The sequence below is a fragment of the Mobula birostris genome, chromosome 27 (genome assembly GCF_030028105.1).
Source record: "Mobula birostris isolate sMobBir1 chromosome 27, sMobBir1.hap1, whole genome shotgun sequence".
Lineage (NCBI taxonomy): Eukaryota > Metazoa > Chordata > Chondrichthyes > Myliobatiformes > Myliobatidae > Mobula > Mobula birostris.
Window position 1 is genome coordinate 22,542,148 of NC_092396.1, and position 17,384 is coordinate 22,559,531.

A 17,384-nucleotide genomic window follows, 5' to 3' on the forward strand; every position below is an offset into this window, starting at 1 on the left:
TGTGTTGTACTGTTCTGTAGTCTAGTGTGTACATTAGCAAGGTCATATCAGGGGCACTGTGTACATATTGATTCCTAGTTTAAAGAAGGATGTCAATGCTTTGGAAAACAGTTCAGTGAAGTTGGTCCTATGGGTGGTTGCTAACAAGTGCTCCTCCGAGGAAGTGTTGGCTCGGCCTGTAATACAGTGTGATTGGAAAGAGTACGAGGGAACTGAACTGAAACATACTGGATGCTGACAGATCTTGACAGGGTAAATGTCCTAAGAATGTTTCCTCAAGTTGAGCATGTATTGAACTGGGTTTGACTAAAGCAGGGGTTCCCAATCTGTTTTATGCCACAGACCTTTAACGTTAACCGAGAGGTCCGTGGCCCTTAGGTTGCGAACCCCTGGACTAATGGGTTGTCCATTTAAGAGAGAAATAAGGCAACATGTTTTCACTCTGCGTGTTTAGCATGTCCTTCCTCAAAGGGCGGTGGAAACAGACTTTTAATATTTTATAAGGCGTGGGGCAACGGAGTAAAAGATGATCGTTGGTAGGCAGATACAGAGTTGCAGTTTGTATCAGATGAGCAAAGGTCTGATGAAAATGGTAGAGCAGGTTAAAGGGCCTGAGTGGCTTGTTCCTGCTCCTGTTTCATAAGTTTGTATGTACATATGTTGGCATTCCCCCCGGTTTTGTGGGCCTAGGCATGGGTTTGGTGTTCCCTTGGTTTTGTGAAGCTTAATATTTCATTACTTTCCTCAGTAGTAAACTGATTTTAATTGTTTGAGCATTTTTATACTGGGTAACAAATTGTTCAGCACTGCAACACTACAGTGAATGGGTTATTTGAAGTGTCTGCTTGTGCTAGCGAGTCAAGTTATCAACAAACTCTGATTCTTTGTTTCAGGCCACGCCAAGGATGCGCTCAATCTCTCTCGGTTACAGGAGCAAACGGTACAGCTGGAGCATCAAAGTCGCATCAAGGTATGAGGCAGGGTTCTGAAAGCAAGGTGTAGGTTGGTGGCCCCAGGTCCTCGTGAGAAAACCAGACTGCTGTTGAAATACATTACCCAAGGGCCTTAGTGATGAGGGAAGGTGTGCATCTCCTGCACGGAATTTCCGATTTGATCGCAGAATGGTGCAGCACTTCACAGCTTCAGGTTTGTTAGTTCAGCCCATCGCTCCTACTGGGGCACAGGCCTCCGACTCCAGCTCCCCCAGAGTCCTCTTCCTGAGCCAGTCTTTTAAATTGTCCCCAGGTGTAGCCCGTCGAAGATCCTTCCTCTCCCAGGGGTGAGCTTTTTGGAGCTTCTGTTGGTGTCGCTGTAGCTCTGTTTTTTAACGGGGTGGGGTTGCTGGCCCCATGCTCCATCCTCCTTTTGCAGCCGGGCTCAGAACTGTCCATGGCAGAGTTCACGGCATCAGGAACCCGGGTTAAATCTTGACCTCTGGAACTGGTCTGTGCAAAGCCTGCGTGTTCCTTTGGCGTGTGGGTTTCTTCCCACATCCCAAACAAGTGCTTTCGGGTGAATTCTCTACCTGTTTATCTATTTAGGTAATTACGTCTTGGTTTAAGAATTGGGCATGTTATTAGACAAAGGTGGGAGGGGTTTGGAGGAATAAGAAGAGGGAGTGTGGGATCTGAGTGTACCTAATGGGCTGTGGGGGTCATTGTAGGTATGAGATGCCAAAGCCACAGCAGTATTGATTAACCTGATCATTATGGTTTGCATTAATTAGCCGAGTGTGCAATGGAGGCAGTTCATAGTTTCTCATATTAAAATTGTTCATCGTGTTAAGCTTAAAATATGATTTCATCTCCAGCTTGTTACTGTTTAGATAACATAATATTTGAATTAACTTGTTGCTATCTGACTTTCAAGGAACATGAAGTTTCTGTGTTTTATTACGAAGTGTATCAGATGATAGCTTGGTTTGGTGGATTTTTTTATTAGCCACGTGGGTGGCACATGGAGGTGCCATAGTTTAGATGTTCCGGTTCTTGTAGTTAAATATGTGCTTATCATCAACCTCGATGATTATTTTCACTCCTGAAGTGCTCATGAATGTGAGATTAATTGCCTTTGGATTTTGTTCCTGTGTTTGCAATTATTGAGGATTGACTGCTCCCACCACCCCAAATGCAATCTGCCTTTGAAATGTCTGCTCTCTTACAAGTAAGATGGACGAGTCCGTGGTTCTCATCAGGACTAACAAGGATTATTATGCCTGTATTTCTACCATTTTTGTTGAAACATGGCTTAACTCAGACATACCAGATAACTTTGTTCAAATTCCAGGATACCAGCTATTTGGAGCGGATCGTAGTAGCGCATTATGTGGGCGGCAGGTCACATGGTGGTAGATTCTGCACTTTTACCTGTTCATCATTCTTTCTTTTTCTTCTACGGACTTGGAGCCTCTTTTTCATTCAATGTAAACCATTCTACCTACCCAGGGAATTTCACTCTTATCCTGGCAAGTATTTATATTCCCACTCAGACAAACACTCAATCTGCGCACCGGCTGTTGACTGATAGATTTGGGAAATAAATTTCCCAATACTGTCATTTTCATTATGGGGGGTTTTAACCATGGCAACATGAAACGTGATCTGTCCAAGTGCTGTCAGGTAATTAGCTGCCCCTCATGTGAGGACAGAACTTTGGACCACTTCTGTGCCAACATTAAAGGGGCATTTCCCCATTTTCCCTGGGCACTTCTTGGCAATTTTGACCGTGCTGTAATCATGCTGGTTCTCAGCTATAAATGAAAATTGGAACCATCTGAACCAAACAGGACCATCAGACAGCGATGGACTCCTGAGTCTTTCGGAAGGCTGAGAGGCTCCTTGGGTTCCGTGGATTGGAAGGCCATGGGAGGTTGGCGTAGCAGTATAGATAAATATACTGACACAATAACATCCTATATATTCTGTAAAGCTACACAAAGGATCATGCCAGGAGTCTGGAATCAGGAATATAGCTCTGCAAAACGGCAGCTTAATAAAGCTTTGAAAATGGCGAAAACCACTGACGTGGATCAGCTAGAGAGATACTTGAACAGCAACTGAGCAGTCTGGCGTTCCCTGCAAAGACTTACAAACTTCAAACAGGGGTGCTCTCAAAGTTTCCCCACCTCTACCTTGGCCAGTCAGCTCAATCCGTGTTGTTGCTGGTTTGATGAGGATAATCAACATCTATCTCTTCTCACTTCCTCTGATTCCATAATGCTAAGCCCATACCCCCACAACCATTTGCACAACCATTCCAGTGTCACTGTCCTCCCTTCATCCTAGCCTCATTCACCTTCAGCCTTCAACCCCCTGTCCCTTCCTTCCATCCCACCCTATACTTTCTGTGAAGAATTAAGACGTTCGCAAACTATTTGGAAAATAGAACATGAGGAAAGTTGCAGGCCCTGGTGGTGCCTTACTTGTTACTCTAAGCCACTGTGTGGATCAGCTAGCACCTTCTTCACTGAGATGCAGGACTGTGCAAGAGTCTTGGGTACATATATCTCTTGCGCTTCCTGCTCTGTCCGTTCTCCCTTCCCTTTTTACCCAACCATGATTCTCCTCTCCCTGCCTCCTTCCCACTCTCAGTCCACGACAGAGACCCATATCAGAATCAGGTTTATCATCACTCACGTATGTCATGAAATTTGTTTTTCTTTTTGCAGCAACAGTACAGTGCAATACATAAATTTACTGCAGTACTATGCAAGCCCACACACACATACATACAGTATGCATATACATACACACACACATGTCAGACTTTGGCACAGTATTGTATTTAACACCTCCCTGCAGGTTCTGGACTGCTTTAAAGATGCTAGAGTCGTTCCAGTTCCAAAGAAAGACAAGATCACTGGAACTAATGATTATAGGCCAATTGCTCTGACTTCAGTAGTTATAAAAGTCTCTGAACAGCTGATGTTGGCCTACCTGAAATCCATTACGGATCCTCTTCTTGACCTGCCACAGTTTGCTTTTAGAGCAAATCACTCAGTTGAGGATACCATTAACTTGTGCCTTTATTACATTCTTCAACATTTTGACTCCCTCAACACCTATGTGAGGATGTTATTTGTGGATTTTAACTCTGTCTTCAATGCTATTGCTCTGGAGTTGTTCCACAGCAAGTGAATTACCTGTACCCTGCAGCATCTGCCAGTGGATTATGAGCTTCCTTGCAGAAAGGAAAAGTTATTTAAGGCTGGGCTCTTACTTGTCTGATCCAGTGTATATAAGCACACACTCTCCCTGAGGCTGTGTTCGTTCACCCCTCCTGTTCTTAGTTTGCACAAATGGCTGTACCTCCACAGACAAATACATTAAAATCCTAACGTTGGTCAATGACATAACTGTATTTGATCTCATCTCTAATAATGTGACCTGCTATCAAAGAGAAGAAGACAGTCCTTCAGTATGGTGTGCTCATAACAACATGGAGCTTAATACTATCAGGACAGTAGAAATGGGGATTAACTTCTGCTAATAACACCCTACCTGCCACCTCCCCCCCCCTTTGGAAATTAATGGTCAGACTGTGCCTGTGTTCGAGTTATTCAAATTCCTGGGAACTATCATTACCTATTGAAGTGGGACAAGTATGTTACTTTCATCACTAGGAGAGCCCAGCAGAGATTGTTCTTCCTACACCAGCTTAGGAAACTTAACATCTCAGGGCATATCCTGATGAATTTTTACTCAGCCGTCACTGAGAATGTTGTGACTACCTCCATCACCGTTTAATTTCCCGCTGCTTCCTCCCTCTCCCAGTGCAGGTTACAGTGAGTGGTTCACTCAGCGGAGAAGATTGTTGCCTATCAGGGACCGACATTAAAAGAACTGTTCATTGCTACAGTGGAGCAAAAACTGAAAAAAAAATTGCTGCTGATTCTACCCACCCTAGCAGTCACCTATTCATCAAATTGCCATCAGAGAGGCATTACAACTCCATCGCCACCAGGACTACCCTTCATCTCCGAAGCTTCTTTCCCATAGCTGTCCAGCTTCTCAGCAAAACTCACTCCAGTGTAATACCCTGTCTGTCCCTGCACAACATCCGTTAAATGGCCTTTCCTGCTTTCCTGGTTCGATTGATAATTTTTTAATCTGTTCATATGTTCACATGTATTTAAGTTTGATTATTGATATTTGAACATGTGACTGTTCTGCTAGTTGTTGATTGCTCCTGGCTGTTTGCATTGTTATCTTGTAAATTGTTGGTTGCTATTACGGTATTGTTCTGTGTTTTATAGTTGGCACCAAACCACAATCAATTCTGGTGTTTCACATACTAGCAAGAAAGTGGTTCTGATTTTGTTCTTATTTTTAAAGTTCAAATGAAATAGAACCAGTGATTCAAGTTGTAGTGATGCTGTCTACTCGGATGATGGCTTTGCCTTGTTACAATGTGTAAGTTTGTGATTCTCTGTGCAGGAGTACGAAGCTGCTGTGGAGCAGCTCCGATCCGATCAGATCAAAGTCCAAGCAGAAGAAAAACGGAAGACACTTGCTGAAGAAACCAGGCAGCACCAGGCAGTAAGTTTCTGATTACATTAGGGAACTGGTCACCAAAGTGAATGTGCTTGTGCTCCTGAATTTATAACTCGGAAAATCACTTTAAATTGCCAAGCTGATGGTTGGACTGAGGTTTGGAAGAAACTGTGCCAACATATTGACACTTGGCTTCTGGGGAAGAAGTAAAAGCATCCATGTATGTGGAGACATTATTATTGCATCATTGTCTTAGCAATTTCTTCCTTACTTCTTCTGACAGAACAAACGCATGGCTGTGATTTAATAGAGAAAATTGTGATAGGACTACTTAGTTCTGTCTATAATAAATTTGCAGATGTATTATGTTGAGTTAAAAAGATCAAGCTATGAGCTTTAGAATTCAAACTGTCAATTGTGCATGTGAGCAGTAAATCTCATCTTATTGCCATAACATTTTCAGTTGGGTCTGAATTTATCTTAAATCATTCAATTTTTTTTTTATTATAGTAGTGGTGAAAATAAATTCCGTACTTTGTTTTGCAGCGAGCACAGTACCAGGACAAACTAGCGAGGCAACGATATGATGACCAACTCCGCCAGCAGGTGAGCCTGTACTCCCTATGTAATTGCATGTGTTTGCTGACAACCCTGAAGTTTTATTTTCATGGGTCATGAACTGTGAATGATTATTTTTAATTTTGTACTTCCTGTATTTAGGAGCCACATATTATTTTGAAGGAGCAAACAAATATTTTAAAGAAGGCCTTAGAAATAATTTCATAAAGTAGCAAAGGGAATAATAATAATAATAGGCATCCGTTAGTCTCATGAGACCATGGATTTGCGCCTTGGAAGGTTTCCAGGGCGCAAGCCTGGGCAAGGTTGTATGGAAGACCAGCAGTTGCCCATGCTGCGTCTCCCCTCTCCATGCCCCCGATGTTGTCCAAGGGAAGGGCACTAGGACCCATACAGCTTGACACCGGTGTCGTCGCAGAGCAATGTGTGGTTTACTCAAGGACACACACGCTGCCTCAGCCAAGGCTCGAACTAGTGACCTTCAGCTCACTAGACGAACGCCTTAATCACTTGGCCACGTGCCAACACAGCAAAGGGAAGAAAAGACCAAAAAGCTAAGTCTTGTGAAGATCTGGCTGAAGTACAAATTGAGTACTTTATAAAGAGGAGTAAAGTGGCAGCAAAATAGGCAGTGATGCTAGTTGATAGATCTGCAAATTTGGAACTTAACTCTGAGCTTCCATGTTCAAGCCCTTGGTGAATATCAAAATGGGTGGTCGGGTGGTGATGCGTCTCTACCAAAGGAGCTGTAAGGCACTCCTTCCCTCCAGTAGCCTGCAGGCCACCCTTGGGCAAGGCGTAGCATCTGCTTAGCCCACCGATCAGGGTCACGTGAAGCTATGGGAGCAGGTGGTGGATGGTCGTATGAGCAGCTGGTGCATATCACAAGTCCCGGTTATGCGACCGATGGCATCAGGCAGACAATCTCTGAAGAATATTGATAATGGCTGGGGTCACCAGTCATTGTAGAGACGCTGCCCAGAAGAAAGCATTGACAAACCTCTTCTGCAGAGAAATTTGCCAAGAACAAACACGATCATGGAAAGACCATCATTGCCCATGTCATACGACGCAGCACATGATGAGGATATATATCAAAAATGCAATGATTTCAAAACTGACAATGGTAAACAGTATTATTTTGCAATTAAATCTGGAATTAAAATGTGCCAGTAATGGTGATCATAAAACTGACTGTTTAAAAAGAGCGCCTGATTCATTAATTCTTCAAACTTTACACATTCTGGTTCAAATGTGATTCCAGATTCATCAACATGGTCAGCTCATCACTACCTCTCCCTCCTTGGTTCAGGGGCATTAACAATGGACGATGAATGCTATAGAAACATAGAAACCTACAGCACAATACAGGCCGGTCGGCCCATAATGCTCCGTAGTGAATGCTGAAGCAAAGTATTTATTAAGTACCTCTGCTATCTCCGGTTCCATTCACATTTTTCCACTGTAACACTTGATTGGTCCTATTCTCTCACATCTTATCCTCCTGCACTTCACATATTTGTAGAATGCCTTGTTTTCCTTAATCTTGCTAGCCTTATAACCTTCTAGAGCTCTATCATCACCTAGTTTTTTGAAACTTTTGTAAGCTTTTCTTTTCTTCTTGACTAGATTTACAACAGCCTTTGTATACCACAGTTCCTGTACCCTACCATCCTTTCCCTGTCTTATTGGAACGTACCTATGCAAAACTCCACGCAAATATCCCCTGAACATTTGCCACATTTCTGCCGTACATTTCCCTGAGAACATCTGTTCCCAATTTATGCTTCCAAGTTCCTGCCTGATAGCCTCATATTTCCCCTTACTCCAATTAAACACTTCCTAACTTGTCTGTTCCTATCCCTCTCCAATGCTATGGTAAAGAAGATAGAATTGTGATCACTGTCTCCAAAATGCTCTCCCACTGAGAGACCTGACACCTGACCAGGTTCATTTCCCAATACCAGATCAAGTACAGCCTCTCCTCTTGTAGGCTTATCTACATATTGTGTCAGGAAACCTTCCTGAGCACACCTAACAAACTCCACCCCATTCAAACTCCTTGCTCTAGGAAGATGCCAATCAATATTTTGGAAATTAAAATCTCCCGCTATGATAACCCTGTTATTATTACAGCTTTCCAGAATCTGTCTCCCTATCTGCTCCTTAATGTCCCTGTTACTATTGGGTGGTCTATAGAAAAAATAAACACCCAGTGGAGTTATTGACCCCTTCCTGTTCCTAACTTCTATCCACAGAGACTCAATAGACAATCCCTCCATGACTTCCTCCTTTTGTGCAGCCATGACACTATCTGTGATCAATAGTGCCACGCCTCCACCTCTTTTGTCTCCCTCCCTGTCCTTTCTGAAACAGCTAAAGCCTAGTACTCTAAGTAACCATTCCTGCCCCTGAGCCATCCAAGTCTCTGTAATGGCCATAGCATCATGGCTCCAAGTACTGATCCACGCTCTAAGCTCATCCGCTTTGTTCATTGATACTCCTTGCATTAAAATAGACACATCTCAAACCATCAGTCTGAGTGCATCCCTTTTCTATCACCTGCCTATCCTCCCTCTTGCACTGTCTACAAGCTTCCTCTATTTGTGAGCCAACCGCCCCTTCCTCTGTCTCTTCAGTTCGGTTCCCAGCCCCCCAGCAATTCTAGTTTAAACTCTCCCCAATAGCCTTAGCAAACCTCTCTGCCAGGATATTGGTCCCCCTCCGATTCAAGTATAACCCATCCTTTTTGTACAGGTCACGCCTGCCCCAAAAGAGGCCCCAATGATCCAGAAATCTGAATCTCTGCCCCCGCTCCAATCTCTTAGCCACGCATTTATCCTCCACCTCACTCTATTCCTATACTCACTATCGCGTGGCACAGGCAGTAATCCGGAGATTACTACCTTTTGAGCTCCTGCTTCTCAACTTCCTTCCTAACTCCCTGTAGTCTTGTTTTCAGGACCCTCTCACTTTTCCTACCTATGTCGATGGTACCAATAAGTACCACGACCTCTGGCTGTTCACCTTCCCACTTCAGGATGTCGTACACGTGGTCAGAAACATCCTGGACCCTGGCACCTGGGAGGCAAACTACCATCTGTGTTTCTTTCCTGCTTCCACAGAATCGCCTGTCTGACCCCCTAACTATAGTGTCCCATATCACTGCTGCCATCCTCTTCCTTTCCCTACCTTTCTGAGCCACAGGGCCAGACTCTGTGCCAGAGGCATGGCCACTGTTGCTTCCTCCAGTTAGGTCATTCCCACCCCCCACCCCCCCCAAACAATACTCAAACAGGAGTACTTATTGTTAAGGGGTACAGCCACTGGGGTACTCTCTAGTATCTGACTCTTGCCCTTTCCTTTCCTGACCGTTATCCACTTACCTGTCTCCCGAGGCCCTTGTATGACTACTTGCCTATAGCTCCTCTCTATCACCTCCTCACTTTCCCTGACCAGACGAAGATCATTGAGCTGCATCTCCAGTTCCCTAACCCGGTCTCTAAGGAGCTGCAACTCGACGCACCTGTCACCGATGTGGCCGGCTAGGAGGCTCCCAGACATCCCACATCCGACACCTAGTACAGAACACCAGCCTCACAGACATACTTTCTATTCTTCACAAGTAACTTACCTTGCCTCAACCCCTTGAGCCAAAACCCTCCTACTCTGTCTGCCTCTACCAGGATGCCCGCTGTATAAAGATGTCTTTTTTAAACTCTTCCAGCCGGTCTAACTCACTGACATCCATGCACTTGCGCAGTTGTGCCTGGATCGCCAGTGAAGTGCATGTCCTGTGAAAGAGTAAACCCAAAAGGGTAAAGGAGCTTGTTTTCTAGTATACTGAAAGAAGTGTGGATGAAATTGGAGAGATGCTGGCCAGTCTTTCATTCCTCCTTGTATCATAGGTAGACTGAAGAACTGCAAATGTTACACCTTGTACAATAATTAGACCAAACATTAATAATACCTTGCAAAGTCAGAATTGTCAGGGGAGAAAAAGCATGAATTGCTAAAGGCACAACAAAAAAAAAATTACATTCAACTTATCAAATATATGGTACTCGAGAAGGTTGACAGAGGTGGTGTAGATATCAGGTAGATGGATATTTAAAGGACTTTTGACCAAGTATTAAAGAAAAGATTAGTTACTAAACCGGAAGCTAGAGGGCAGAAGCATTTAGCTTTGTGACAGAAGCAGCAGATCATGTAAGTGATAGACTCTAGTGTCCCTGGGGTCAGTTTTGGAAGCAGATGGACATGGAGGTGTGAGGTAAAATTTCCAAGTATGCAGATGACCCTAAGCTTGAATTTGTGGAGGATAGTCATGGGCTTCAGAATGTTAATAGACCAATGGAAAGACAGACATATGGGGGTGAGATTTACCTTTAAGTAGAGGCAGACACAGTGGTGCAGCTAGTAGAGCTGCTTTCTCCTGGCTCCAGTGACTTGGGTTTATCCTAAACTCCAGTGTTGTCCACGTAGACTTTACACATTCTCCCAATAACAGAATGGGACCTGGTTTCCTCTTGCATCCCAAAAGAACGTGCGTTAGTTGGCCACTGTAATTTGTCTCTGGTAGTTTAGCAAGTGGTAGGGGCAAAGGGAGATGAAGGGAATGGTGGAAAATAAAATGGGATTGGTGTGGATGGGAATTTGATGTTTGGTGATCAATATGCCTGTTTCTGACCTGTATAGCTGTAATGTTAATTGAAATATTTTTGGCAGGAAGAGTAAACAAAATATACATGAACTGTTCAAAGACTTATCCAGATAATCTATAGGCAAAGGGGTGGGCCAGAAACTGGTGTAGAAAGCAAATAGCGTCTAAGATCATCAATTAAGGATGAGATCAAGCACATTATATCAAAACTTTATACAATGCTGTGTAGGCTATAAGTGGTGTGTTGCATCAAGGACAGTTGTTGGCATATTTAAATGGAAAGGGTTTCAAACGTGAATGATGAAGTGGTTCTAGCCTAGGGGTTCCCAACCTGGGATCCACAGATCGCTTGCATAATGGTATTGGTCCATGACAAAAAGGGTTGGGAACCCCTAGTCTAGATGGAGCAGAGAGGGTTGAGACTAGACGTGGTAAAGTTACTTCAAATCATAATGGTATGAGATATGAGAACCATTTCTCGATATACTCTGAATAGATGAGGTTGAGGATCAGATGACAAAAATTTAATATGATTGTCAAGAAATACATGTGCAGGTATGTGCAAAGTGTACACTCATTCTTCTAGCTGCTGAGCCACTGTCAACTGAGGGGTTCCCTTTAAGTTGTATTCCATCAGCAGTTCAGTAGTGCTGTACAATATATTTCATGTCTTTTGCATTATTCATTGAGGCCCTCCCCTCCACTCGTTTGGATAATTGAATAGATTAAATATTTGAAATGGCAGGGAGAAATGAAGAGCAGGAGAATGAGGCTGATTGGATTTCTCTACAAGGAGCTGGGATCGCTTCCATAATCTGAACATAATTCTGTGCCGTGACTGTTCTATAAATAAGAGACAGCACAAATTAATTAAGACTCGTTTTTTGGCCGCTACTTCTTTGGAATGGAGCAGATGCTACACTGTCTGTGTACGTTTATAATTGATTGTTTGCCAGGGTATTACATAATAAACTTTGTAGAATTAAAGCTCCTAATATAAAGGGTTATTGGCAGTATGGGTGAAAAATTGATTATGAGATAAAATCCAGAGTGAAGGAATGAACGGTGTTTCTCAGTTTGTGTCAGACATACAGGGATTTACTATGGATCAATAATGGGCCGCTGTTCTTTTTATTCAGTGATGTCGACTTGGATATGATTCTGAAAATTTTAGAAGGTGATAATGCTGAGCATTGAAATTGATCTTTTTTTTTGTTTGTTAGTTGGGTTTTTTTGTTTTAGTTAGTAGGGGTTCTTTTTTCCTTTTTCAAAAAAAATATGGCTTTAACATTTTGCTTTTTGTAATTATTATTGATATAATGTTTGGTTAATAGTTTGACTCTTATACTTATTGATATATTGACTTGATTATTTTAATGTATTTTTCTTGTCAATTTTCAATAATAATAAAAAGATTTAAAAATGGGAAAAACAGGACATTGATCTTGAGAACACAGACTGGTGAAATGAGCGGATTTAATTCAGGGGTGTGGAAAGTAATACATTTTGTTAAGATAGGTAGGGAGCAACATAATTATGATTTTTTAAAATGGGTTTAGGAAGAAGAATGTGGAGATGTTTCGAAAGTATTTTGATTCATCTTTATTAGGGTCTTAGAAAACACCTTTGTATTTCACTAAATAAAAAGTTCAGTCCTTCATGATGGAGCCAGCATTTATCGCCCTAGAGGTGGTGGTGGTGAGCCACCATGTTGTCCTGGTGCTGTCCTTTTGGGGAAGTTGTTTCCACAATTTGGTCTAGGATTTTAGAATCATTGACGATGAAGAAATTCTGAAATATTTCCAAGTTAGAATGTTATATAACTTGGGAGAGCAACTCTGCAGGTAGATGTGCTCTCATGTAGTTGCTGTCCTTTTCTCAGTCATCGTCGTCATCATCATCATCATATGTGTCGTGTCAAAGTGACATGGGCAGTCATTGTCCCATGACCATGATTGTTAGCAAACTTTTCTACAGAAGTGGTTTGTCATTGCCTTCTTATGGGCAGTGTCTCTACAATATGGGTGACCCTAGCCATTATCAATACTCTTCAGAGATTGTCTATCCGGCATCAGTGGTCACATAACCAGGACTTGTGATATGCACCAGCTGCTCATACGACCATCCACCACCTGCTCCCATGGCTTCAAGTGACTCTGACTCGGGACTAAGCAGGTGCTACACCTTGTCCAAGGGTGACCTGCAGGCTAGCGGAGAGAAGGAGCGCCTTGTACCTCTTTTGGTAGAGCTGTATATTTGGAAGATGTTGTCTAAGGCAGTGAACAGCAGTGCAGTTCACACTGCATAGAGGGTGGTAGATGTGATTACAGTCAAGCAGTTTACTTTGACATAATACATGCTAAGAATGTTGAGCATTGTAGGGCTACATTCATCCACACGACAGAATTGGATTCTGTTATACTGTACTTCCAGTTCATGTCTTGCAGATAGTGGAAAGTCTTTAGGTTGTTATGAAGTAAGTCACTTAAAACCCCTGAAATATTCATGTGGATGAGCTTCCGATCAGAGGTAATTCCCAGAGTATTCATTTGCTGTGGCATTAAATACGGATAGTTAGAATTTTATTAAGACCATAAGACATAGGAGCAGAATTAAGGCATTTTGGCCCATCAAGTCTGCTCTGCCATTCAATCATGGCTGATGCTTTTTATTTTGTCCCCTCCTCAGCTTCACTCCCCAGCCTTCTCCCCGTAACCTTTGATGTCGTGTCCAATCAAGAACCTATCAAATCAGTGCCTTAAATACACCCAGCAACCTGGCCTCCACAGCTGCCTGTGGTAACAAATTCCACAAATTCACCACCCTCTGGCTAAAGAAATATCTCTGCATCTCAGTTTTAAATGGACACCCCTCTATCCTGAGGCTGTGCCCTCTTGTCTTGGACTCCCACACCATGGGAAAATCCTTTCCACATCACATCTACTCTGTCTAGGCCTTTCAACATTCAAAAGGTTTCAAAGAGATCCCCCCCCCCCCACCCATCCTTCTAAATTCCAGCAAGTACAGGCCCACAGCCATCAAACATTCCTCATAAGATAGCCCTTTCCTTCCTGGAATCTTCCTCTCACCCATCTCCAATGCCAGGACATCGCTTCTTAGATAAGGAGCCCAAAACTGTCACAATACTCAAGTTGAGGCCTCACCAGTGCCTTATAAAGTCTCTGCATCACATCCCTGGTCTATATTCTAGACCTCTTGCAATGAATGCTAACTTTGCATTTGCCTTCCTCACCACAAATTCTACCTATAAGTTAAGTTAATCTTTAGGGTGTTCTGCACAAGGACTCCCAAGTCTCTTTGCATCTCAGATTTTTGGATTTTCTCCCGGTTTAGAAAATTTCTTCTACCATAGTGCATGACCATGCATTTTCCAACATGTACTTTATTTGGCTCTTTCATGCCCATTCTCCTAATCTGCCTAAGAACTTTTGCAGCCTTCCTGTTTCCTCAACTCCACCTGCCCCTCCACCAATCTTGGTATCATCTGCAAAGCCATCTATTCCATCACACAGCATTAAAAGAAGTGATCCGAACACACCCCCATAGAACACCACTAGTCACTGGCAGCCAACCAGAAAAGGATCCTTTTATTCCCACTTGCTGCCTCCTTCCAATCAACCAATGCTCTAACCATGCTAGTAGCTTTCCTGTAACATCTTCTCAGCCACTGAGGTCAGGCTAGCTGATCTATAATCTCCTTTCTGTTGCCTCCCTCCTTTCTTAAAGAGTGGAGCGACATTTGCAATTTTCCAGTCCTCCAGAGCCATGCCAGTGTCCAATGATTCTTGAAAGATCATTACCAATGCGTCCACAGTCTCTACCGCTACCTCTTTCAGAACCCTAGGGTGCAGTTCCTCTGGTCCTGGTGACTTATATACCTTTACATCCTTCAGCTTTTTGAGTACCTTCACCCTTGTAATAGTAACTGCACTCATTTCTCTTCCCTTACACTCCTCAGCGCCTGGCACACTGCTAGTGTCTTCCACAGTGAATGCAAAAACTCATTTAGGTCATCTGCCATCTGCTTGTCTCCCGTTATTATTTCTCCGGCCTCATTTTCTAGTGGTCCTATATCCACTCTCATCCCTCTTTTATTTTTATATACTTGAGAAAGCTTTTTCTATCCACTTTGATATTGTTTGCTAGCTTGCTTTCATATGTCATCTTTTCCCTCTTAATGATTCTTTTAGTTGCTTTCTGTAGGTTTTAAAAGCTTCCCAATCCTCCATCTTCCCACTAATTTTTGCATTGTTGTATGCCCTCTCTTTTGCTTTTACATTCGCTTTGACTTCCCTTGTTAGCCACGGTGGACTATTAGTGTAAATGTTACTTGCCTCTTATCGGCCCATGTCGGAATGTTGTCTAGGTCCTGCTGCAAGCAGGCATAGATGTTTCAGTTTCTGTGGTGTTGCTAATGGAACCGAGTATTTGACAATTGTTAGCATTCCTCTCCACTTCTGACCTTAAAGGTGGGAGAAAGAGCACAGAAGCAACCAAAGATGGTTGGGCCTGGGGCACTGGCCTGTGGAATTTCTACAGCAATGTCCTAAATCACAGAAGCAGACCCTTTTGGCCCAAATCCTCCATAGGACACTTCCTGTTCAAGTACCTGTTCGAAAACCTTTAAGATGTAATCTTATCAGCCTTTGCTGGCAGCTCAGTCCAGATGTTCCCACTGTTCAGGGGAAGGGGTGGACTTGCTACTCAATCCTCTTTAAATTTCTCCCCTCTCATCTTAAACTTGTGCTTTCTAGACATCCATGTCCTGGAAGTAAGATTCCGACCACTTATCCTATCTATTGCCGCTTCTAATTTAATAAATCTCCGTAAGATCTCTCCTCATCCTACTGTTTTCCAGTGAGGCTGAAAACAGCTTATCTGATATCTCCTTGTAACTGCACCCCTCGCTTTCTAGCGAACATCCCAGTGAATATTCTGCAGTGTCTCTATTGCTACCACATATTTCCTGTGGTATAGTGACCAGATCTCTACACTATACTAGGAATGCACTGAAGTTTTGTACAATTGCTACACAATGTCTCAACTCTTATACTCAATGCATTAACTTATCCACCTGTATGGTCTCTTTCAAGGATTATAGAGCTGCACCCTTCGATCTTTTTTGTATTCTTCTGTACATCGAGGTCTCTGCCACTTACTCTATGGGATAATAGGTCAACGATAGCACCTTTTATTTAAGGCAAGACTAGCTTTGGTGTATTTTTCCCTTGACGCCCATTGCTTTCTGTTAGAGTACCTAGGTGTCAGTTGCTGTGAGATGCCAGTGGGGCAACTACTGGAAGAGCTTACTTAAAGGTGTGGCTAGTTCTGAAGTACGAGTAGGATTGTTGCCTGATCGCAGCGCCCTTCCTGTATCCAGTATTCTTAGATTTGCGTATATGTGTGAAAAAGGAATCCACTTGGCAGATCTGCCTTTATGATGAGATCTTGGGAGGAAGCCAACATTGATCATTCTGGCTAACTGGGATGCACTCATCCAGATCGGGAGAATCAAAACTCAAAAAGCTCAGCAGCATTCAGGGCACAACATCCTGTTGGTGGGCAAGGGTTAATATAATGGCTGAGCCTGTCGTCATTTTTTTCTCTTAGCTGTCCACTGCCTTTAACGTTTGCAGGACCTAAGAGCTTTGTTCTGCTTGGCTGTGGCTTTACTGATCTGTCTGCCTGTCACAATTGTCTTACTGCGCAGTGTGCATGTAGACCTGCATTGGACTAGGGTTGATTGCTTAGTTTATGAGGGGTACAGTGAGTAATGAAATAATAGTGGTGGAGAACAGATGGGCTTTTAACAATAATCTGCCATAATGTTCTTGGCCACCTGACTTTAGGCTTTTGTTTAGTTTCCAAACTCTTTCACTCAACTGCACTAGTGGGATTTCTAAATTGTTAGACCAGACGTCCAGGTCACTGGCTTAGTAATTTAATCAGAGCTTCCACTTTTTTCTTCCCTTCTAGGTTTTGTGGTCATGTCTCTGGTTTGGGCTTTGAACCCACCTTCTGACTCAGAAGCTATTGACTGAGACACAGCTGACACAGTTTAGGTAACCAACCAGTTTAGGATAGATATTTCCTGCACTTTGTAGTTAACTGCAAATGGGAAAGCACGTGTGCGTGAGGAACCGAGTTTCTGAACGGTCAGTAGACTTGAATCAAATTGTAAATAGTGCTGCAGTATTGAACTCTGCCACCAGAGGAGGCTTAAACACCTTGATTAACTCCAGTCTGATTCTCACCTCGAAAGTGTTTGAGGAGGCCCCAAGTCTTGTGTCACTTCAGGATTGGTTTTGAGTATGTTTATGTTTGATGAGAAGGTGACAAAGAGTGCAACTAAGCTAGAATAACTGAACTTATTAAAATGTGTTTCACTTTAAAGTTTTGAACTGGATTCAAAAATAGACAATAAATATCATCCTTGGCAGCAACCTGAGGAAAGAAGAATGGATACAGCGTCTCTACACTTGAATATGCCAAGTCTGTTTGGCCAATTTGCCCACTTACAATGGCCCAGTTATGTATTATAACATTAACTGCTAGAATTTGTACCTTGTAACCTTGCACACAAAATACAAGCGTTGTCATTTCAGACTGATTTCTCTTTTTTTTCTTTA

At 42.9% G+C, this 17,384-nt stretch overlaps 1 protein-coding gene across 1 annotated transcript in view; it reads left to right on the forward strand.

Moving 5' to 3' along the window:
- Positions 1-17,384, forward strand: part of atad3 (ATPase family AAA domain containing 3) — a 74,100-nt gene that overhangs the window by 1,051 nt on the left and 55,665 nt on the right. The window contains exons 2-4 of the mRNA XM_072245057.1: positions 894-970; positions 5,436-5,537; positions 6,039-6,098. Of these exons, the coding sequence (XP_072101158.1) occupies positions 894-970; positions 5,436-5,537; positions 6,039-6,098 (239 nt within the window). The remainder of the gene's footprint in view (positions 1-893; positions 971-5,435; positions 5,538-6,038; positions 6,099-17,384) is intronic.